At 43.4% G+C, this 24,949-nt stretch overlaps 1 protein-coding gene across 2 annotated transcripts in view; it reads left to right on the forward strand.

Annotated features, from left to right (window-relative positions):
• ARIH1 (ariadne RBR E3 ubiquitin protein ligase 1) overlaps positions 1 to 24,949 on the forward strand; it is a 2,944,219-nt gene that overhangs the window by 928,230 nt on the left and 1,991,040 nt on the right. For both annotated transcript variants that reach the window (XM_044077451.1, XM_044077453.1), the window contains exon 4: positions 20,657 to 20,749. In XM_044077451.1, the coding sequence (XP_043933386.1) occupies positions 20,657 to 20,749 (93 nt within the window). The remainder of the gene's footprint in view (positions 1 to 20,656; positions 20,750 to 24,949) is intronic.

Raw genomic sequence — 24,949 nt, forward strand, 5'->3', positions numbered from 1 at the left:
CAATCAAAAAGAAATGCTAGCAGTGATAAATGCAATTACAGCTTTCAAGGACTTCCTGCATCCAGGACAATTACTGATAAGAACAGACAACACCACAGTAATGTGGTACATAAACAAACAAGGAGGAACACATTTATACCTCTTGTGCAGACTAGCCATGACTCTTTGGACCTTGGCTCTGGAAAGACAAATCGAACTTCAAGCACAGTACTTGCCAGGACTGGAAAACACACTGGCAGACACTCTAAGCAGAAATATGACAGATCCACACGAATGGAAGTTACATCCTCAGGTGTTTACAGAGATAATCCAAGCGTGGGGGAGGCCAGACATCGATCTTTTTGCCTCCCACGGGAACCATCAACTCAAAAAGTTTTGTTCAAGGACCTTTCATCCAAAGGCCTGGAAAGTGGACGCCCTTTCATTCAGTTGGACAGCATGGACAGTTTATGCATTCCCACCTCTGCCCCTTCTGCCCAAGGTGCTTTTGAAAGCAAGAACAGACAAACCGAGGATGATACTGATTGCTCCAGATTGGCCAAGGCAACACTGGTATCCACTCCTGAGGAGCCTAACACATACTCCTCCCTGGTCCCTGCCTCTAATGCCTCTCCTACTGACTCAGAACAGCTACAAAACTCTTCACAGTCAGCTGAAAACACTCAACCTCGCTGCATGGAAAATTCCTTGACACCACAACAGTCCCTACTCTCCAAGGAGGTGCAGGATGTCATTTTGGAGGCCAGAAGACCATCTACTAGAAAAGCTTACTCTGCAAAATGGAAGCGGTTTTGCTGTTGGAATGAGAAAAGAGGCCAGGACCCTAGAAAATTGAACTTGCCTCAGGTTTTACAGTACCTAGCTGAACTGCTGAACAGTGGACTTTCATTTTCTTCCATAAAAATACATGCCTCAGCCATTTCTGCAGAATTCAACACGGATCCTCCTTTATTCTCTCACCCACTCTTACGACAGTTCCTCAGAGGGGCTAAGAATATAAGACCTCCAAGGAAGCAACCAATACCAGCCTGGGACCTTAATTACATACTAGAAAAATTAACATTGCCTCCCTTTGAACCTGCTGCCTCAACAGATCGGCAACATTTGTCCTGGAAAACAGCTTTCCTTCTGGCCATCACTTCAGCTCGTAGGGTTTCTGAACTACAGGCCCTCATGGCGGTGCAGCCCTTCCTCATCTTCTATCAGGACAGGGTTTCCCTTCGTACCAAAAGTGGTATCCAGGGTAGCCTACCTACCTTTTATCCTAACCCTCAAAACAAAGGGGAGAGGCTGCTTCACACTTTAGACATCCATAGGCAGCTACGTTATTATTTGGACAGAACAAAGTCCTTCAGGAAATCAGAACAACTTTTTGTGTCCTATGCCGTAGGGGCTCAAGGGAAACCAGTTACCAAACAGACCATTTCCAAGTGGATTGGCCACTGCATACGGTTTTGTTATTCCTATCATGGGAAATCTGTCCCTACTGGTATCAGATCTCACTCCACCAGGGCCACAGCCACCTCTACAGCCTTCCTCAGAGGCATTCCTACTAAGGATATTTTGGAGGCAGCCACTTGGAGTTCTGTACATACCTTCACAAAACACTACCACCTACCCTTATACTCCAGAACAAGAGCAGGCTTTGCCACTGCTGTTTTGCAGGGCATTCTGGCTCAACCCAGTTCCTCATAGTACCTACCACCCTATGCATTGCTTTGGGACTCTACCCATCTGTGATTACTGCAGCTGTATGCACGATGAACATAGTACAGTTTTGTACCTACCATAAATGTAGATGTTCGAGTGCTAATACAGCTGCAGTACAGGTTTCCCTCCCTCCTTCCCCACTTGGTAAAGGCATGGGGCCTAACAACCTCTTCATACCACCTGACTGGGTTTTCCTGCTATGTTTTATTTGCTTGCTTACACTGATTTTGCATTACATTGCATTGCCTGCATATGTAGATAAGCCTTATTTATGTATTGCCTTCCTTTTGGGGGCACCTGACATCTGGGGCAAGAAAGACTGAAGAACATGGCATCGGCTTTGTCTTATATACTCTGGCCTTACTGACGTCAGAAGAGTAAGCGACGACAACCGACGCCGGACCAAGACTTTGGAATTCGGCCGACCGAGGGACCGCCTGACGGCTGAAAACCCATCTGTGATTACTGCAGCTGTATTAGCACTCGAACATCTACATTTATGGTAGGTACAAAACTGTACTTTTCATTGACTGGCTCCATCCTTTTTCTTAGCTTTGGGAATTAACCCAAATGTGATGACTGCAACAGTGAAACACAAAGAACATAGTGCAGTTGTACACTTACCATAAATGTAGATGTTTGAGTGTATTCACTGTTGCAGTCCTGGTTCCCCCCTCCATCCCCCTTTTCTTCTCTTTCTCCTTTTATTACCTTTCTAACTTGCTGTTCTCCTTTCCTTTCAAGGGACATATTGGTGTTTGTTTTCCACTGGTGGGGTTTCTTCCACCAGACCCTGGCCTCCTACTTGGGGGCTCTTGACAGGTTAGGGCAAGAAAAGCTGATGTTATGGTGTCGGCTGCCTTACTTTATACTACTGACAACCTGACGTCAGTCGTCAAGTGACAGCAACTGACACAGAAATACTAAGTCTCTAGTATTCGAGCTGGCCAAGGGCTACCTTGGCAGGGATAACTCAAATGTGATGACCGCTGCAGTGAATACACTCTGACATCTACATTTATGGTAAGTGTACACAACTGTACTTTTCCTTTCCTTTGGCCTCATCGTCTACAACTGCCTGGGATTCTGGATCCAACTCCAGATCTCTTGTCTCATCCAAGAAGCACGACTTACTGGACATATCAGTCCTCAAACTGACTGTGTGTTTGGTTTCTCCAGTTCCTTTAATCGTTAGACAGCCCAGGCTGTCCTCCCCCATCCATCACATTTTATCATCTTCCCATAAAGCTTGCACTAGAAAAATTTACAAAAATAGAAAAAAAATTGTTTTATGGGCTAATGGCAAGAATTTAAATATCTTTTCAGCACCAATTTCAAAGGTCCTTGACTTTTTAGCCACAATTTTCAATGAGTGTGCTAGCTCATCAGCCATTTCCAACTTTCATATTGGAGAAAGTAATTCTACCTTAGGCTTTGCAAAGCTTTGAGGAAGCTTTCTCAGTGTAACCTACTTAGCCCTCCTTTAAAGGATTCTACTTCTCCTTGAGATTTAAGTATTGTTCTTCAGGCCTCACCTCAACCTCCCTTTGAACCCTCGGCTAAGTCTGCTCTGAAGTTTTTGACATAGAAAACTGTTTGTTTTAGTTGCTATCACTTCTACTAGAAGTGTCTGAACTGAAAGCAATGTCTTCTAAACCTCCTTATTTAATTTTTCACAAGGCTAGAGTTTCCTTACACACCAGTCCTTCCTTTTTTGCCCATGGTGGTTTTGTAATGTACTGTAAATCAAGTCATCAGTCTTCTATTAGTCTTTCCTAACTTTTCAAACAAAGGAGAATATATGTTGCATCTTTTGGATGTCCACAGGCAGTTAACGTTTATACCTTCACAGAACTAAAGAAAATCTGAGCAGTTAATTTCCTTTTTTGATTCAGATCTAGGCAAATTGGTATCAAAAATGACCTTGGACAAATGGTGAACTGATTCTCATAAACAAAGGTAATATAAAATGGGTTTGCCTTTACCAAGACCTCCGGGAGCCCATTCCACGAGGTGCCTGGTAACTTCGTCAGCATTTGTTAGAACTTCCTTAGATATTTGTGCAGCTGCATCTTGGGCTAATCCTCTTACTTTTATCGTTAATTACAAACTGGATCTGGTCTTTAGGGGAAGTGCATCCTTTGGCTTGTCGGTGCTCCTGAATATAGTCCTCCCAGGATTTAGGTAGCTGGGGAATCTGTCCATTCTGTTGAGGAATGAATGAAAATGACATCATCAGGTAAAAAAGTTAAGTACTCACCATAATGTTCCATATGTGTTGTCCATTTTCATTTTTCCTCAACTCACCACCCATCTGCCCCCTCCACTTACTTCTGGAAAGGTCAAACAGATTTTTAGGAACCTCTGTTCCTTGTTTGAGCTCCAGCTTCCATTCCTTTCTAACTCTACACTGCTCTGTCTACGATATCGGCAGCAGACTAGATCTTGGGTATGTTAGGTTGGTGGGGCAGTTTGGGTAAAGGAAGGAGCTCAAGAGTTAGTGTTCTACGATCTGGAAGAAATGGCCGAGTCAGATTCAAAGATCAGGTCAGAACCCAGCTGTTGAGAAAGAAAGAAAATGGACAACACAGATTGAACATTGTGGTGAGTACATAATCTTTTTTTCCCCCTTTTTTTCCTGTTCGTGTTCTTCCATGCATTAATGACATAAAGTGGGGTGTATGCCTGTCAGTTTCCAAACAAGTTTAACAAAGTCAGCAAAAATCCAGTCTTTCTCATCCACTTTTTCTTGTAAAGTCATATTTCACAAATATAATTCTAAAGCAACGACCACGAAAGACCAAAAGCAGATAAAATCTTTGTTCACCGTAGCGCCTCAGCAGCAATGCCTTCAAGGAGTAAATGTTCATATTCAAATAACACCGTATGTACCCAATTATACTCGATGTAAAGTCAGAGAATGTTTGAAGTTAGGTTGCCAAGAACACATGAGAGATATTAGGACTATTCGTATTAAGAGCCCCCTTATGATACATTTTAAGATTTACCATAAAAGTAATCCTTTGCTTTTAAAGGGATGTATTTTGGAGCAAATTTTAAATTTAAGTGAGTTAGCCCCTTAAAAAGGAAAATTATTGTATAAAGGAGTCTGTGTATGTTCTTAAATATAATAGTATGACACCGAGTGGTTTGAACAGTGATTGCAATTGGAAGTATTTGATTGATTGATTAATTATTCAATTGTATGTTTAGTGTGCAAATTGTTTAATTGTAGTGAGTATATATTGTATTTGAATTTGAACATTTACTCCTTGAAGGCATTGTTGCCGAGGTGCTAGAGGTGAATAAAGATTTTATCTGCTTTTGGTCCTTCCTGGTTGTTGCTTTGGATTTACTTTTTGCTGTTTTGATGTAGTTGACTGTGTGATTCTGGTTATTATTATGGCCATGGATCCTTCTTCCAATCTACCTATCATTTTTCGGGAATAAGTAGCTGACCGTTCACAACATTCTATGGTTCAATATTTAGTACTTAAGTATGATTGGACAGGCAGAGGCAATGATATACCTACCAAGTTTTGGGAAAAACGTATAGAGGAAAGAAATTTCTGCGGTGAGAATCCGTTTCAGTCAGTGGGTATTATGGCTCCTGCTAATTTGTCTGCTGAACTTCAGGACATATAAAAAATTAGAAGGTTTGCTTTTTAAAGAAACTATTACCCATTTGAACATTTTGAGCCTGAGGAGGCACTTGGAACTAGATATAACACCACAGGGGCTCTGGGCATTTAAGAGCCCCAATACACCTTTTAATTGAGAAAATGAGAAGGAACAGTGGTTTTGTATGATGTGGATTGTGGCTGCCCACAAATGTTGTTTAGAGTGGGTTAGAATTCTAATTGAGTGTGACATGCTAAAACGACTGCTGCGGGAGGAGGTACAAACTCTTTGTACAGAATTAACTGTACAGCTTGATGCTTCCTGCTTAGATGCATTACTTACTGATGTATATGATAAACAGAAGTCCTATGAACTGGACTTGACTGAAACGAATAAAGATAAACTGAAGAGAAACATTTTAGATTATGACAATGGTAAGGCATTTTTATGGAGATTTAAATCTCACAGGCAGTCTACAACGTCACGTCAAAGCGGAAATCAGAAAAAGCTATTGATGGTTTCCTTTTTGGAAGGTTCAGAAACTCATTGACTTGGGATAGCGAAGGGGAAGATTATTCTCCTCTAACCGCTGCACAACAACCGGTTATTCTTGAGGAAAGATTTTGGAAGATTTTGGAAGATGTCTAACCAGACTTTTCCTGCGGCAGATAGAGGAAGGAATGGACAGTATACAGGTGGGGCATTTAAACAACAACACAAAAAGGTAGATAGCAATGATTTGCATCAGAATGTAAATGTTAATGTTGAATGTGTGACTTTGTCAGTATTTCTGGGGTTGAGTTATCAGGAATGTTAAAATCTGTCTTGAATAAGGGACTGCAATTCGTGCCAATGTTATTCCTAGATTACACAGTTTAAAATGTGAAATCTTCCTTCTGGTGTGAAAATTACATTTGCTTCTTTTGGAACACATAAGCGGGGGGTGAATTTGGTGACCGTTTGGGAACCAGTTCTGAGGAAAGCATTTTTTCATGCATGTCTTATGAAGAGGAATGGAATGATATACAAACACATGCTTATTGTCATTTAGATACTTTGGGGGTGAAATATAAGAGCAGTTTATACCCACTTTTTTGAACAGTGGCAAAGTCTGATAGATTTAAGCAATAATGTCCTGTTAGTAGTAAAATCTTCAGACAAAGGAAATAAGATTGTAGTTATGAACTGCAAACAGTACATACAACTGTGTTATCGGCTTCTGAATGATGATCAAGTGTATGAGAGATGTGACACTGCTTGAGATAAAGAAACAGTATGAGTTGCTATTGCATAAAGGTTCAAGACTGGGTTATTTTGATAAAAATTATGTTGAAAAAAGTTTTCCATTCATGGAAGTGAACTAGCTTTGTTCTGTTGCTTACCAAAAATTCATAAAGTTTTTGGGCAGTTTAGTAGAATGTCCGATAGTGTCTACATGTAGGTATTTTCTTCATAATATTGGTTCATTTTTGCATGATTATTTATGTATGAAAATTTCCTTTCATATTAGAGATGCTCAAGATTTTGTAGAGAAAATATCAGGTTTAAGAAGGAAAGAAAATATGTTTTGGGTGGTGGTGGATGTTCACAGTTTGTGTACTAGCATCCAATGCCAACATGGGATTCAATCTTTGAGATTTTTCTTGGTAGATAATCCTTTGTTGTTCTGTATTGGGGAAATTGTTCAATTTTGTTTGGAAAAGGTTTAATAGCTAATTATTTCACCAGATTCAAGGCACAACCATGGGAAGGCACCTTTTGCCCCCATGTATGCAAATTTATTTATGGCCAAGTTTGAAGTGGAAGATGTTAAGTTGTCAATCTCGCCTTCATTCTTGCTTGATGGGTTCGGAGCCGATCCTCGGCTCCGACTCGGCACTTGCTTTAGCTCGAGAACTCCTTTTACCAGCTCGAGGCAGCCCCATATCCCATGATGCAAGGCGGTAAGTACCCAGATCTCGTTTGCCGCTTCGCTTAGGAGGTCTTCTTTTTGCCAGCTCCTGGTAAGTTGTTCACTTTTGTGATATTTAAGCCCCTTTTTAGTCAAAAACTCCTTTATTGATAGTTTAAGTTTATATTTCTACCCTTTCTGACAGAAATTCCCTGTCTCCTTTAATTTTTTGTTAGTCAATCTTTTCCCTATCCCATCCCCCCCCTGTTAGGGTGTGTGTGTTGGTTTATAGAATACCTTTTTGGTATTTTGTTTAAGTTAATTTTGACTGGTGTGTGTGTGTGTTGTGTTTTCAGCACCATGTCAAAGGAGAGGGTCTCAGGTTTTAAGAAGTGTGACTCGTGCTGTCAGAAGATGTCTCTGACAGACGGTCACACTTCTTGCCTGTATTGTCTGGGCCCTCTTCACCTGCAGGACTCCTGTGCTATTTGTCACTCCTTCAGCCAGAGAGTCCTGCAGGAGAGACGTAATAAGCTGATTCTTAGGGGCCTTCTTAAGCCGGAGGGCTCTCCGGCTAAGTCGGCTCCACCAAAATCAGCAAAACCTGCCAAGGCCCAGGCTTCTGTATCTAAGCCTGCGGCCTCGGCTCCGACTGCATTGAGTCGAGATCGGCTCGCTGGAGCCGATTCTGGCTTGACAAAGCCGCACCGATGGCTATCGGTGCCGAATCTGTATTGTCCACCGATGTCTGCTCCGATCGGTTCCGACACCCATGTGGCACAGGCATGGGTGTCTGCTCCGATCGGCTCCCACACCCTTACTTTGGTGCGTGTATCGGCTCCGCTGGAGCCGATACATCGAGGCTTCCTGTCGGCTCCGAGAAGTCGGCTCCGACAGGATCTATAGTATCGGGTCCGATGGCTCATTCCAGGAAGAGGGCGGGGGCTCCTTCCTTGGGGCCGGTACTTTCGCCCGGCTTCACCTCTTCTATCGGAACGGAGCCATCGGAGCCGATCATCAAGGTCATCCAGGTTGTCAGATCATGACCTTGAGAGAGTGGTCAGTAGATTACTCAAGTCACAGGTACTGGCCCAAATGTTACACAGTCCGTCTCAGCAGACGACTGTTGGTCCACACCCCGTTACAGTTCCTCCTTCAACTCTACCCCAGAGCTTGGAGTTGGAGTCTTCGGGCATGGTTACTGCTACGGCTGGAGGACGGATACCCCCTTCTGTTCCTTCAGCCTCTACTCTTATCTCCTCTTCGAGACCTTCCTTAGAGGGATTCGGTGGTCGGGCTTCCATGGTCTCCTCCGAGGGTGAGTGGCATCGGACCCTTGTCCGAACCCGCTCTTCCCCTTGGAGCCTCGGCCTTGGTGAGCTCGGCTCCGACATCTGCCTCGGAGACTTCCCTTTCGGTGGTCCCTGGAGTTCCTAGCTCTTCGGAGCGGGTTCTCTCGGACCTGCCTGGGAGGGAGCATTCGAGGTGATGAAGAGTGTACTGGCCACTGGTATCAGTCAGCAGTCTGTTCCGTAGCTCCTCCCTCTATAGTACCTGTTGACATCTCTGCCACTTCTCTTGCTACAGGACCCAGAGATCCTCCGCCTCAGGTTTCCCCATTGGGAATTTCCCCTCTTCCGAGGATTCTCCTGATGTTTCGGGAGATCCTCCTAGGAAGAGGACTTGTAAGAGGAAGCATGTAGACTCCCGAGTCTGTCACTCGGATACTGACTTTGATGAGTCAGAGGGATCCCTAGATCCCCTCTGAGGATGTCTCCTTCTCAGACATCCTAGAACTTCTGAAACAGAGGGAAACTGGCCCACCAACAATCCCTCTGAGGATGAGTCAGTATACCTAGAGGCGTTTGGTTCTCGGCCCTCCACCTCCTGGGTGTCTCTGCCTTTCACCCCTTATGCAGGTTATTGCACGAAGGCGTGGGCAGCTCCTGACTCTGTAGAGCCAGTCCCTAGGAGGCCTTCTAAATTTATCACTGCCCGAGTGACAAACAATTCCTTACCAAGGGTGTCCCGCTGATGCCATGGTGGTGGCTGCGCCACCAAAAGGAACTTGCAGATCCTTCCGTGCCCGTCCATCCTCCTAATAAGGACTCTAGGACCATGGATAGGTACGGTAAGCGGATGTTTTCCTCAGCGACCTTTGCTATGCGTTCGCTGAATTACCTATGTCACTTCACCAGACTCCAAAGGGATATCCTGAAGGAGCTGGGAGAGGTAGTTCAGGATCCTACAGCTGCAGGGGCTCAAGAAAAGATTGCTTCGCAGCTAGGAACCCTCAATTCCGTTGTTAACTCCTCCATGCGGCTAATATCTTATGCTGCGGATGGAGCGAGTAGAGCCGCAGGCACAGGTGTGGCTCTTAGACGCCAAGCCTGGATGCGGCTATGTGATTTTGCGGATCCCTTTAAGGCGTCCTTCACAAATTCTCCCTTTGATGGGTCAGCTTTGTTTGGCCCTCAGGTGAAGGAAACCTTGACCAGGTGCGAGCAGGACGGCAAGACTCTTTCTGCTGTTGGAGTCCGTTTTTCCACACCTTCTAGGCCTTATCCCAAAGGACAGAATGGTGGGAAGATGTGGTTCCGTAAATCCCAAGGAGTCATGCCGGATTCACGTGGTCAGTTTACCCCTAGAGGCAGAGGGGGTAACAATAACAGACGCCTCTAGAGGCAGAGGGGTCCAAGAACCAGGGAAACAGGGAGCCTCTCTCTGACAAGCCCTTTCAGCATCCCTGAGGTGTTGCCCGGCTGTCCCTCCTTGGAGGCAGTCGGGGGAAGATTATCACTGTACCCAGAAGCCTGGCATTCCCTCACTCAAGACACATGGGTACAGTCGATCATATCCAAGGGTTACATAATTCCTTTCGAGGAAAGTCCTTTCCCTCAAATTCCCTTCCAGATGTACCACCGGTCTAAGGGACATTGCAGAGTTAGAAATCGCAAAACTACTGCAAAAAAGAGCCATTCAGCCAGTTACAATAGACCATTCAGAGCCCGGAATCTACTCAAGGTTCTTTTTGGTCCCCAAAAGAAGGGAGACTGGAGACCAATATTGGATCTCAGCAGACTCAACAAGTCTGTCAGGAAGACAAGATTCGAATGGTCACTCTTCAGTCAATTCTGCCCTTCTTACAGAAGGACAACTGGATGTGCTCAATAGATCTTCAGGATGCGTACTATCACATCAAAATTCACAGACGCCCAGGAGATTTCTCCGCTGGCTGGGGTCCAGTCATTTCCAGTTCAGAGCCCTGCCCTTTGGTCTCACTACAGCCCCCAGAGTGTTCACCAAATGCATGGCAGTGGTCACGGCTCACCTGAGACGTCAAGGATTCCAGGTGTTTCCAGATCTCGACGACTGGCTCGTGTCAGCCACCACCCGGCATCAGCTTATACAAGCCAGGGATTACACAGTAGACCTTTGTTCTCATTTGGGCATCTCAATCAACTTCAAAAAGTCATCCTTATCGCCCTGCCAGTCTATTACCTTCATAGGCGCAAACTTAAACACTGTTCGGATGTCAGCTACCCTTACAGAACAAAGAGTTTCAGACATTCAGACTCATGTCAGGATCATTCTGGCCAGCAAGAAAATACAGGCCAGAATGGTTCTGAAGGTATTAGGTCTCATGGCTGCGGCCATTACACTTCTTCCCTGGCTCGATTCTACATGCGCCTTCTTCAGTGGATGCTGTTCACACAGTGGTCATACCAGCAACTTCCAATGCGTCACCAGATTCTGGTGACAAAAACATGCAAAGAACATCTTGCTTGGTGGATCACATCGTCTCAGGTTCACCAAGGCAGGTGCTTTGTACCTCCGTCCCCGATAGCCACTGTCACCACGGATGCCTCCCTGATCGGGTGGGGGGGGTCATTATCAGGGCAGGATGGTTCATGGGACGTGGCAACCGCTCGAGTACCATCTGCACATAAATGTCCTGGAGATGAGAGCAGTGCTTTTAACGCTTGCAAGCCCTCAACGACTTTCTTCCCGTAGGGACAATTGCAGTCCACACAGACAACATGTCTGTAGTTTGGTATATCAACAAACAGGGCGGAACCAAGTCCTACCCCTTGTGTCGAGAAGCGCTCAGACTTTGGCAATGGGCGATCTCCTCTCATCGGTTTCTGGTAGCAACGCATATCCCTGGGAAAACCAACATTATAGCGGACAGATTGAGCAGAGCTATCCTCATGCCTCACGAGTGGTCTCTCAAGCAATCTATAGCGGAAGAGATTTTTCTGGAATGGGGTCGTCCATGTTGCGATCTTTTGCTACTCCCCAAAACAGCAAATGTCCAGACTTCTTCAGCCTCTTCCTCTATCAGGCCATCCCCAGAGACGCTCTGTCCCAGGATTGGCCCCAGGGACTTCTTTATGCCTTCCCTCCATTTCCTCTGATCCCTCAGGTGATCCAGAAAGCTACCGCTTTGAGAGCCAAATTGATTCTCATTGCCCCTTACTGGCCTCGACAAGTTTGGTTCCCGTTCCTCCATCATCACCTTTTGGTGCAGCCGTGGCATCTGGACCCAGTGCCAGATCTACTGATTCACCAATCCGGTCAGCTGCACCGGTCAATCCCTTCTCTCAACCTCACAGCATGGTTGCTCCACTTCCTTCCTTAGCCAGGCTTCCTTTGATCTCTAACCCAGTTAGAGACATCATAGTAGCTTCACTAAAATCCTCTACCAGGAGGATTTACACAAGCAAATGGAACGTTTCTCTTATTGGGCTAAGGCCCAAAATATTGATCCTTTTACTGCCCCTGTTCAGGCAGTTCTGGACTTCTTAGCAGAGATTTTTCATGCAGGCTCCTCTTCTTCTACAGTCAGAGTTCAATTGGCTGCTATTTCTAATTTTCATGTCGGGATAGCAGATCATAATATTATGTCCCATAGGCTCTGCAGGGCCTTCTTGAAAGGAATTTTCCTACTAAAGCCTCCAATCAGGAATCCTCCTCCTCAGTGGGATCTAAATTTAGTGCTGACATCCTTGATTCTTCCCCTTCGAGCCAGCTGTTTCTTGTTCCCTGAAATATCTTTCTTGGAAAACTTTATTCCTAGTGGCTATTACATCTGCCAGGAGGGTGTCTGAACTTCATGCTCTTCGGTTCGACCCCTATTTGATTTTTCACAAAGACAGAGTATCTTTGAGAACTAATCCATCCTTTTTACCTAAGGTCGCTTCAAAGAACAATCTGAATCAATCCATTGATCTCCTGTATTTTTCCTAACTATTCAGATAGAGCTGAACAAAAGCTACATTATCTTGACGCCCACCGTCAACTTAGATATTATTTGGACAGAACAAAAAATGTAGAAAATCTGATCAACTTTTGTTTCCTATGCGGATAATAAAAAAGGCCTTCCTGTTTCTAAAGTGACTTTGTCCAGATGGCTTTCTTCGGTCATCACTGAAATTTATACGCTCAGGGGAAAACAGCTGTGCTCAAAACCCAAAGCACATTCAACTAGGAGTTTAGCTACTTCTACAGCTTTTCAAGCTAGACTTCCTTTGGACACTATTTGTGCAGCGGCCACTTGGGCCACTCCTCACACTTTTGTTTCCCATTACAAATTGGACTTGGCCTCCAGGGACAGAGCCAGTTTTGGCTCTACAGTCCTCAAGAGTTTGTTCCATTGAGCCACCCAGGATAGAGGTGCTAGGACGCGTCCCATCAAGCAAGAATGAAGGCGAGATTGACAACTTAACATTAAGAAGTTATGTACCTACCATAACGTTCCATGTTAGTTGTCTTCTCTCGCCTTCTTTCTTGCGACCCTCCCTCCTTCCCCCTGGCCTGGATAGACCTTGTATAAGAAACTATTATGCTAAAGACCATTCAGACCTGGTCCTTTTTCCATCTGTAAGTTTCTTCTTCCTTTGGGAAGTATTTTATGCTTGGTGTTATTGCCCTTTGTCAACAAACGAGATCTGGGTACTTACCGCCTTGCATCATGGGATATGGGGCTGCCTCGAGCTGGTAAAAGGAGTTCTCGAGCTAAAGCAAGTGCCGAGTCGGAGCCGAGGATCGGCTCCGAACCCATCAAGCAAGAAAGAAGGCGAGAGAAGACAACTAACATGGAACATTATGGTAGGTACATAACTTCTTATTCTATATCATAGTTTTTTTTTTGCAAAATATGTAATAAAATGCTTCTGTTATATAGATTTGATTTTTGTTTGTGAGGGAAATTTTGAAGAGGTCTGTGAATTTGTATGTTCCCTACAAAATAATATTTAATTTAAAATTTGATGGCCTACAAGTGGGTAATCTGGTTAATTTTGTAGATCTTAATTTAACAGTATTAGTTGATAGGGGAATTGTTACCTCAGTTCATAGAAAAACGGTGAGAGAGAGTACGGTTTTACATGGTAATAGTTGCCATCCCCCACATCTTAATTCTTTGCCTTATGGTGAATTTCTATGATTAAATAAATTATGTAGCTTGGATATAGACTTTGAGAAGAAAGTTCAGCGTGCAATGATTATGTTTTTAGATGGGAGATATAGTAGAAATATTGTCGTAGAAGCTTTCCAAAAAGTTAAACAAAAATGTAGTAATTGTAGTGAGATTTTTGTGTAGGCAAATGAGTAAGGCAGATTGTTATGATAGGAATGAATTTCCATTTCTTGATAGAGGTACACATCTATTGTGTCTGGGTAGAGACCAATGTAATAATTTGAAGGAGGTTTATTTTTTTAACAGTTTTTAATGTTGTTAGTGAACAAATAGTGAAAATTTTAAAGTGTTATTGACCCATGCTTTTATAAAAATAAAGAACTAGTTAAGAGTAATTAGTCATAGACCATATATTTCTTGTATGAAAAGCCATAGTATAGCAGATTTAATAGCACATAGTAAATGTTATGCCTGATGTTAATATAGGGGATGTATTTTTGCTAGGAAGGGTACTTAACCCATGTGGTAAGTGCTGAATATGCAGCCAAGTAGTTAACCACTTTTCTAGGATAAATAGGATGAGTTTTAATCCCATTCAACAATTTTCATGCAATACAGCTGGAATAGTTTATATTTTGAGATGTCCTTGTGATATGTTCTATGTGGCGTTACTATATATATATATATATATATATATATATATATATATATATATATATATATGATCACTACATAATCTCGAAATGGAATATCGAATTCCAAAATCTCAAGACTTTATAGCCGAAACCCCTAAATACCGAAAGAACAGAAGTGCAAAATTCAAAATCCCGATGTTCGTAGATATTGAAGTAGCACTTCTGGTGTTGCGGTTTGTTGATGGATAGGTGGAAGTTCAGGTAAGTATGTTGGTTAGGGGCTTTAGTGCGTGTCAGTGTGCGTTATGAATGTGATGTGTTTGTGAGTGACTGTAAAATGTGTGTGTGAGTTTCCCTTGTGTGTGGTCTCGGAGCTAGTATATTTATGTAGGGGGGGGCTTGCCCCCCTGCTTAGCTGTAGTGTAGGATGATATGTTTGATTATGGTGGGAAGTTATGTGTGTGTGTGTGTGTGTGTGTGTGTGTGTGTGTGTGTGTGTGTGTGTGTGTGTGTGATGTGTGTTGTACGTTCGGGATTTTGAATTTCACACTGCTGGTCTTTCGGCATTTAGGGATTTCGGCTATGTAATCTCGAGATTTTGAAATTCGATATTTCAAAATTTCGGGATTATGTAGTGAACCCATGTGTGTGTGTATATATAATATATATATATATATATATATATCAAAACCACACATTTCAAGCGTAGTTTCGCCCCAAATGATCGACACATTTGAGTCTACATTATCACCGAAAATGTGATATGATAGCCATATAGGAGCTGATGTAAATCAAACTCATATAAGACAGATGTTTTTGCAGGGAGGCAAGCCCCCTACACCGCCTTTGGGGGGCTGCACCCCCCCATACCCCCTGCTACTAATATATTCCAACTCCGAGATTGCACTACAGTGGGGATATGGATGAATTTCCAATCCCCACTGTACAGCGATCTCGTACATATAGTCAAGCACACTTATGCGAATGCACTACTGCATTCGCATAAGTGTGTTCGACTGTCCAGTACACTTTTCATTTTGCGAACGACATTCTGATTTTTGGCAGCATACCTGCTGACAGAATGCTGTTGACACAAATGATGGTAAACCATCCTTGTGAAATGTTCTATGTGGCGGAAAGTCAGAGGGTTTAAAGTTAGGTTGCAAGAACACATGACATATTGAGAATATTCATATTGAGAGCCCCGTTGCAATGCATTTTAAGATTTATCAAAGTAATCCTTTGCTTTTAAAAGGATGTATTTTGGAGCAAATTCTTTTAAATTTAGGTGTTGGTTCTTTAACGGACAAATTGTTGTGTAAGTCGTCAGTGTATATGTTGAAATATAATACACTGACACAGAGTGTTTTGAACAGTGATGGCAATTGGAAGTATTTGATTAATTGTGTGTTTAGTATGCATATTGTTTAATTGTATTTGGTATATATTGTGGTGTTTGTTTTTGGACATTTACTCCTTGAAGGCACTGTTGCCGAGGCGCTAGAGGTGAATAAAGATTTTATTTGCTTTTGGTCTTTTGTGATTGTTGCTTTATTTATGTTTTGCTGTTTTGCCGTACTTGGCTGTATGGTTCTGATATTTCACAAATGTGATTTATGCTTTATAGTCCCACATTTATTCACTAATTTCAGTGTTGTTTCTGTTCCCAACCCTAGACTCCAGTTCATGTCCAAAGTACTCATGATTCTTCTAGTCAACTCCTGTGCTATTGTTTGTCTCTCAAGTGGCTTCCTTTGGAGCATTGGAAAAGGTTTCACTAGCTATCTCGCTCTCACTCTCTCTCTCTCACTGAGCTATGTCATCAGAAGAATGAGAAGCAGAGTCCCCTTCTGATTGATGGCTTACTCTTTGTTGGACAAACTCTTGTATTTCTTCTTTAGCCTGTTCTGCAAGAAAAAAATACTTTGGTCCTCCAGGAAAAAAAATGTTCTGAAGACACCTGTATAGTACAGCTTGAATCTCAGTGTTTTGATAAATTTGCTTCTCTTTTACCTGGTGTACAATGAATAATTGTTTTCCGGAAACACTGTACTGTCTCCAGTTTTTAATACTTGATCCTGACTGCCACAGTTTTGTCAGGATCAACTTTCTGCTGATAAGATTGCTTCTCTATTAATACAGCTCTTGGGTGTTTTCTCATGGCCAGGTATGGAGCATGCACATGATGTGCCTTTCAGATCCTGCTGTGGATTACCAGTCTAGTTATTTGTTTGTGCTGTCATAAAATTAGTGGTCTTGTTCCTTCCTGCTTCTCTGGTACAGCAGTCCTTTCTTCATTTCACCCTCTAATTTTTGCAGTTGCAGCCATTCATATGAGCGGATACAGGTTTCTTTCATTTTTTCCTGCCTTTTGTTGTTTCAATTGGTATACTCTAGTAATTAATTTTTAATCAGCTGTGAGCACATTTGATTTATTTTTCCTCTAAATCTCTTGTACCAAAGGTGAAGCTTGAACTGCTTCTTGCTGATTAGCTGCAAGATTCTTCCCAGTCTGTGTTCTCTTCACATTTTCTTGTTGATTTTTGTTTTAGGCTCTCCAAGTTTCTTCTTTACAGGCAACCAGGCAGTGTATTTACTAGCCAGTAGCTGAATTTTATTAAAACAAGTGGAATGACTATCCTGTATCTGTTGTTTTCTTTTCTCTCAGTGGATTGTTGAAATTAAGGTGATGGTTCAGTCTGCAGTTCTTTTAGTAAGATTCACGTGCTCATTTATATCCGTATGTGTCTCCTGCAATGTTGCATCCTACATTTTTTAATATAATTCAGTACCCTTTATTTTTTTGTCTGTGCCGTTAATGTTTATATTTTCATGATATGTATTGAGTAGTCATTGTGATAGAAGGCTGTTATTCCCACATATTAAATACGACAGCATGTGTATTTCCAGTGTGTGGCTTGCAAGCGCACACTGTTTGGCAGGCTGATATTTTAAACATTTGCTTGTTCCCTTGATAGTATGAAACTGCATCACAGTTTTCAAGGCTTTTGCTTCAAGGAAAGCACCTAAACAAAAAAAAAACATTTTCAGAATCCTATCCCCTTTTTATGAAGAATAAACCGACAAACCACACTGGTAGTGTAGAGGGGAAGCCCTGACTAAGGTCTAGGGGACCAGGGTTCAATTAATGGCTCAGGTGACTGACAGATCGTTAGGAAGAGATGGACATGCCCACCCTAGGTGGTTGGGATCTCGTTGATAATGCTTACTAAGGGGGAGGTGTGGGCCAAAGAGGGGAGTCGCTGTCTGATGTAGTCAATGATCATGGGAGGTGGGGAAAGGGAAGCGGATAAGGAAAAAAAAAACCCCAACCCAGACAGAAACACAGATGATTGAACCACCCAGGATGCCCTTTGGTTCCACAACTGGCCTCAGCAATACTGGAGCAAGTCTCTGGGATAGGAGGATGGCTGGTAGATCTGATGTGGATGGGGAGCCAGGTCAGTAGGATGAGGTCTAAGGGGACCAAAAAAAACCCCATAAAACTATGTACACGTTCTGCAATTGAAGATTACCTTTCCACATAGGAGCAGTTGCCCTAAATAGTCTACATCCACAGGCACTGACTAATGTAGAATTAAGGTTACCCACTCTCAAGTGCATGTTGCAACCTGCATTCCTACTTAACACTTATTGATTTTATTTCTTTGTTTATATCTCTATTCCCCTCCCAGATGTGGAAAACATCTTACCTGCTTTCAGTAAACATTAACTTTTAGCCCTAAGAAAAGCTACACTGGCTTTTATTTAAACTAAATTGTGCACTTTTTTTTTTTTTTTAAGTATATTAAAGTATTAAGACTGCTTGGGAGACTACTACTTACTCACTTCCCAGAGTTTCATACTTTATTTTTCACTGAACTGTTTGCAACTGTACCTTTGCCTTACGTCTGTCTCAGCATGGATTGCTCAGAACTCTCAAGATTAATTACCAGCAGCTGCAGACAGCTTGTCTCCAAGTAATAACAGTCAGCATTGAAATAAAAATCTGATAATTTTGAAGATTCACAAAACCTGCCATTTTACATGCCTTTCATAATTTTGTCATGCCTATGTGCTTAAAATACCCTTGTTAATAACTTTAAGCCAAAGACATTAATCTAGACACCCACGTTTGTAAAAGCAGGTCCGTATATACCAATACAGATTTCACTCACTCCAGCCGCAAAAGATCACAACAGTCTATTTACTTTAACTTACTTCTGGCCAGCCTTTTTATCTTTTTACAATATAAATCCTGTACATCTTACAGCTAAAAACAAAGTGCTTGTTTGCTTTAACACCTTTAACATGTACAGCAGTCACTGGTAAGAGCCCCCAACTCCCATTTAAAATACTTGACTTCACACTATACAATACTGCTTTACCGTAGGTCTCTTTCTAAACAATTATATAAAATAGGATGTGTGCTTTCCAGTTCACAAACAAGTTTAAGGCTGAATAAAATTTCAGTCGTTTTCAACCACTTTTTCTTGCAAAGCCATATGTCACATGTCTGTTGTTATGTTCAGTGGGATTGATGCTTAAGTCCTCTCCCATTTGTTCACTAATGTCAGTGTTAGTGGTGGTCTTCCTAATCATCTCCATTTCCCAGTGCCAGTGTCTGATTCAAATTGAAGGTGCACCTGATTCTTCTAATGGGCTCCTGTTTGTCAAACATTTTCCTTTGGAACAGTGGGAGAGGTTTCACTGGCAAAGTCTCTCTGTGCACTTTGTCAGAAGAATGAGAAGCAGAGTCCCCTTCTCACTCATTTTTGGATAAACGTTAAAGGATTTGTAGGGGATGCAGTGGGCTTGCTGTTATTCAAATGGCAGTTTTGTTAAGTTGAGGCATCAATGGGTGTGTTTCCATTCATAGCCTCAGGTTAAATGCTCAACTATTTGGGGAGACTTCCAAAACTTTCAGTGATCCACCATTCTTTGTCAGCCTCCGTTATGCTGTGGACATCAGCAGAATGTACAATACAGAGGATGGGGAAGAGACCACTTGTTCCATCTCTTGTTCTTTTTTGTTCTGTGATGAACAACTGGAAGTCTGTTTTTATACTGTCTGAGACCTGTATAGTTGTAGTAAGCATGCAGTTTAGGAATCTTTTGTAGGGTTTCTATTAAGGTCTTTGTTTATTGCTATTTAAATGTCTTTCCAGGGCCACTGTTGTCTGTGGGAATGATCACCATCAAGAGTGTTTTTGGCTGACAAGTACCACTCAAGAGCTTTAGCCTGCTTTGCAGTATTCCCAACTAAATATACTTCATTGGTCAGTATGACCAAAGCACTAGTAAGTGATTAAAAATAAAACCTTAGTATTTGTTTTGCTCTGCTGAATTAGCTGCATCATTAAGCACACTTGCTTGTGACAACCTCATTCACCCAAAGTAGAACTGAAGCATGGCATGGAGAAATCTTCGCTTTATGCAGAACACCCTTTTACCATTAGGGTTTGGGTAGTGCAGGAGATATCTGGAAAGCTTGACATGATGATTGATCATCTACATGCAGAGTAATTCTTGTATGTTGTGTGCAACACTGAAGCAGTGATGGTTACTTTCAGAATATCTGTGGGTGTGGTGCATATAGGCACACAAATACCCTTTACTTTTACACTTGCCTTTCACAAAAATCTGTCTGCCAGAGGTAGTTAAATTTGCGCACTTGATTCCAGCCTATTGGTAACACAGTTTATGATGGCTGAGCATGTAAGGTTTTATGTAGGCATTCAGTAATTATCATAATTAGAGTAGTGTGCAACCCTGTATTTTACTTTAATGTCTTGGTTCATACTTTGTCAGTTTTAAGATAAAAAGTTTACTAGTTGCTGCTATCCAGCCATTTTTCTGCATGCTCATTGACTAGATATCTTTGTTTGAAAAGAATAAATTGTTTTAATGTTTACTTTTCTAAGTGTACAGTTTTAATTATCTGTGAGATATAAAAGCAGTGTGTGTGGAAGGAATAGGATTTGTTACTTGGCATGAGAGAATTTTTTTTAAATATTAAAAAAAATCACTAAAGATATCCTCTGAGATGAAAGCAAACTCATTAACTGTAACCGTTGCATTTAGTGGTCAGCAGTTATAAATGTCAATTACTTTAATTCCACAGATTCTTCAAATTTATATGGACTTTTTGTTGACTGTCTGCTTTGTTTTATAAAAAACATCAAAAGTAGATAACAGAAACTTGTGTATTTATGGACAGGTAGGCGCACTGGACCACTAGGGCCCCTTTCACAATATATTTCTGTAGTCATGTTTAAAGTGCTGTAGCTTGGCAACTGATCTGTGCTGTTGTGTTGTCATTATACAGCATATCTGTAGTTCTTTGTTCTCTGACCTGTATATATCTTTGTTTTACAGTACTTTACTGGTTTGGAGTGTGGACACAAGTTTTGTATGCAGTGTTGGGGTGAATATTTAACCACCAAAATCATAGAGGAAGGCATGGGACAGGTACAGAGATTTTATTTTTTTCTTGTCATGTTATTTCCTCTCCTTGCCTAATGGCTTAGTCTTTTGATTTGGTAAGTGTCATTAAGCACATTACGTGAAGTAAACAGTTGTAGATATTCAAAGCATATTGTACAGGTGGGTCATTATAAAAAGGCATAGTGGCACCCTGTCTTTATGTAGAATAGCAAATGTTTAAGATAGAGCTAAGTGCACTGTAGTCATAAAACTGTTGGTAACAGTATGTTGATTTTCATTTTAAACAAAAATTAACAAAAGTAAGTGAATGGCTCATTACTACAACATGTCAGCAGGTACAGTGTTGCAGTAATTAGTGCAAACTGGATTCATTTTTATTTTGATGGATTAATTAAGTAATATAGAATGTTTGGACATGGGAAATGTATGGGATGTAATGGGATCCTATCTCGCCTACATTCATAACAGATGGGTTCGGAGCCGATCCATCGGCTCCGACTCGGCAACTAATACACTAGTACGAAGTCTCTCATTGGCTGGGCTACTCCCTATCCCAGGATGCACTACACCTGCTTCCCCAGATCTCGTTTGCCGCTTTACAAGCTGGACGTGGTCTCGACTTGGCTGGAGCCAAGTGGTTCTTTTTTACCTTTATTGGTCTTTGACCTTGGGGGTTTTGTCTATATTAACCAAACAGCTGTTTTAACAGCTATTCCTTACTATTCCTTACTATTTTATATATTTTGTGTGTTTGAGTGTCTTCTGGTACTTTATTCTTTTCAGTCGGGCAAGGCCCGTTTAAGTTAGAGGGCCTTTGCCCTACCTTTGAGTGCTGTTCAGCCTTAATTAACTTTTTTGGTTAATTGTTTTTCGGGCCAAGCCCGTTTAAATTAGAGGGCTTTGGGCCGTTGAACTTGTTTTGTCTGTGACTGTTTGTTGTGAGGTAAATTTTTTTCCTCAGTACTCGCCAGTGTGTCTCGCTTTTCAGTTGGCGCAATTTTGTTTATAGTGCTTACTTGTTGTTGTAAAGTCAGGTTTTAAAAAACTTACTTGTTGAAGGCCTGTATTATGTCTAAGGAGCAAAAGTCAGGCTTTAAAAAATGCACTCGGTGCAGTTATAAAATGTCCATTACAGACAGCCATTCAGTCTGTGTTTATTGTTTGGGGCCGAAACATCTGCAAGAGACTTGTAGCGTCTGTCATGCGTTCTCCCCTAGAGTTCTTCAAGAACGCAAGAACAAGCTAATTTTGAAAGGGCTTATTAAACCTTCTTTTGAGGAAGCCTTGGATCCACCTGTTGCTTCCAAAAAGAAAAGATCGTCGGCTCCGACAAGTCCGTCGGAGCCATCTACTAAAAAGCCAAAATTGACTACTTCTTCCTCGGCTCCACTGACTTCGGGGCCGAGGGTCGAAGGGTCTGCCTCGATACCTCCTGCCTCGGCTCCATTGGAGCCGCAGATTGGAGTATCTAGAGGTGAATCACCTCCATCGGTTCCAATGGCTTCGGAGCCGGTGGAGGTGTGCAGCTCAGACTCTTCCCCCTCGGCTCCGAAGAAAACTCCGTTGGCGCCGATGGTGGTCCATGCTGTGGTGGAACCGGCGCCAATAGCGTTGGAGCCGTTTCGGAGCCGGTCCCCTTCTCTCTCCGAGCCGAGAGGAAAGTCTTCTCGATTGTCTACCTCCTCTAAATCATCGAGACTCTCTGATTCGGACCTGGGTAGGGTGATACAGAGGCTATTCCAATCTCCAGTTTTTACTAAAATGGTCTCGGCTCCAGCACAGTTAGCTTCGGAGCCGATCCCCCCTCCAACACATTTGATTCCTCCTCCAACCTCCTCGGAGCCGTTGGAGTCAGTGGTGGTGGAGCAAAGCGGAGCCATACGGTCGGAGCAGAGACCCCTTCGAGGTCTCTCGGTTCCGACTGTGCTTCCTACCCTGTCCTCCGGTTCAGGGTTTGGTACTGCGACCTCTTCAGCCGGGCCCGAGGGGAACACTTTGGGATTGGGTGCTTCGGTGCCTAGTCTTCCTCTCTGAGCATCGGCTGCTGGAATTCCCAGTGCCATCGTGGCCTCTAGACCAGTGACCTCCTTGGATTCTGGAGGTCCGGCCTTTGAGGCCATGAGGAGCGCTGGCCATGCCTTTGCCGGTTCAGCAAGATTCTACCTCACCGTCCCTAGATTTGGAGACTGGTGCCTCTGTTGTGTTGCAGCTCCTCGGCAGCGGGGCCCCAGGGTCTGAGGATACCCCCATCGGGTTCCTTCTTCCGGTGGTCCGTCCGAAACTGCTTCGGACGAACCCCCACGGAAGAAATTGTGTAAGAGGAAGCACGTAGACTCCCAAGATGAGTCTGTTACATCGGATACTGACCTCGATGACGCAGAAGGGTCCCTCAAATCATCTTCGGATGATATCTCCTTCTCAGATATCTTGGAGATTCTGAGACAGAGAGGTGACTGGCAAGCCAAAACCCCTTCAGCTGAGGAGTCAGTCTTCCTCAAGGCCTTTGGGGCCCAGCCTTCCGCCTCCTGGGTGTCTCCGCCCTTCGATGAACTCCTTGATTTGGTTTCTCGAAGGGCGTGGGAACACCCTGATTCTGTGGAACCGGTGCCTGCGAGGCCCAATAAGTTTTTGTCAGCCCCCCCCCCCAGAAGGAATTTCTCACAAAGGGTGTACCTGTAGATGCTTTGGTGGTGGCTTCTGCCACACAACAGGACGTGGCAGAGGATTCAACGTCTGTTCATCCTCCTAATAAGGATTCCAGGAGCATGGATAGGTACGGGAAGCATACCCTGTCTTCAGCGGCCTTTACCTTACGCTCGCTGAACTACTTATGTCATTTTACGAGGCTCCAAAGGGATCTCCTCAAAGAGCTAAATGACTCCCTTGTTGGTAATCTACCTGAGGCGCTGGCCCCGACTGTTGGCGCCCAGATGACTACCCTCTTTTCTATTGTTAACTCGTCCATGAGGCTCATTTCCTATGCGGCCGAAGGGGCGAGTAGAGCAGCGGGAACAGGCGTTGTCCTCAGGAGACACGCCTGGTTACTCTTGTGTTCATTTGCGGAGGCCTTCAAGTCTTCCTTCGCCGACACCCCCTTTGATGGGTCATCTTTGTTTGGACCCAAGGTGAAGGACACACTAACTCGGTGCGAGCAGGAGGGCAAGACTTTGACTGCCGTTGGGGCCCGATTTTCCGCTCCTTCTAGGCCTTACCCCAAGGCTCAGAGAGGAGGGAAAATGTGGTTTAGAAAATCTCAGAAGTCTTTCCCTACTCCACCCAGTGATTCCCCCTCCAGAGGCAGGGGAGGGGGAAATTCTGGAAGACGCTGCCCCAGAGGTGGCAGAGGCCCCCGTAACTCTGGAGACCGCGATTCCTTTCGTGGTTCTTCATACAACCAGCGTCCCTGAGTTGTTGCCCGACTGTGCATCTCCGGAGCCAGTCGGGGGTCGATTTGCGGCGCACCCACAAGCTTGGGAATCCATAACAAGCGATCAGTGGGTGCTTCGCATTATTACCGGAGGATACATCATCCCCTTCAACAAACCCCCCCCTTCTTTAAGGGAAATCCCGGACGGTACCACCCAGTCAGTGGGATCAGGCAGCATTAGAGGTTTCAAAGCTGCTAGAAAAAGGAGCCATCCAGCCTGTGCCCATCGACCAGATTGGATTAGGAACTTACTCAAGATTATTTTTGGTACCAAAAAAGACAGGGGACTTCAGGCCCATTTTGGACCTCAGTTCATTGAATCGTTTTGTAAAAAAGTCCAAATTCCGAATGGTCACTCTTCAATCTATTCTTCCTTTGCTGGAAAAAGATGCATGGATGTGCTCCATAGATCTCCAGGACGCTTACTATCACATTCCGATAGCTCAAGAGTCCAGGAGACACTTACGCTTCCGCCTCGGAGTCAGTCATTTCCATTTCCAAGCACTGCCCTTTGGTCTCACCACAGCCCCCAGGGTGTTCACCAAGTGTCTGGCAGTGGTAACTGCTCACCTGAGAAGTCTGGGATTCCAAGTGTTTCCATATCTAGACGACTGGCTCCTTACTGCCACCTCCGAGCATCTACTATTCCAGGCGCTCAGCGCCACGTTCACCTTGGGCCGTTTCTTAGGGATTACGTTCAATTTGCAAAAATCTGTACTACAGCCATCTCAGCGTATTACTTTTATAGGCGCAGACTTAGACACAAAAAGAATGCGCGCCTTTTTACCGGCAGCAAG

The sequence above is a fragment of the Protopterus annectens genome, chromosome 7.part0, assembly GCF_019279795.1.
Source record: "Protopterus annectens isolate FY-2018-M chromosome 7.part0, PAN1.0, whole genome shotgun sequence".
Classification (NCBI taxonomy): Eukaryota; Metazoa; Chordata; order Ceratodontiformes; family Protopteridae; genus Protopterus; species Protopterus annectens.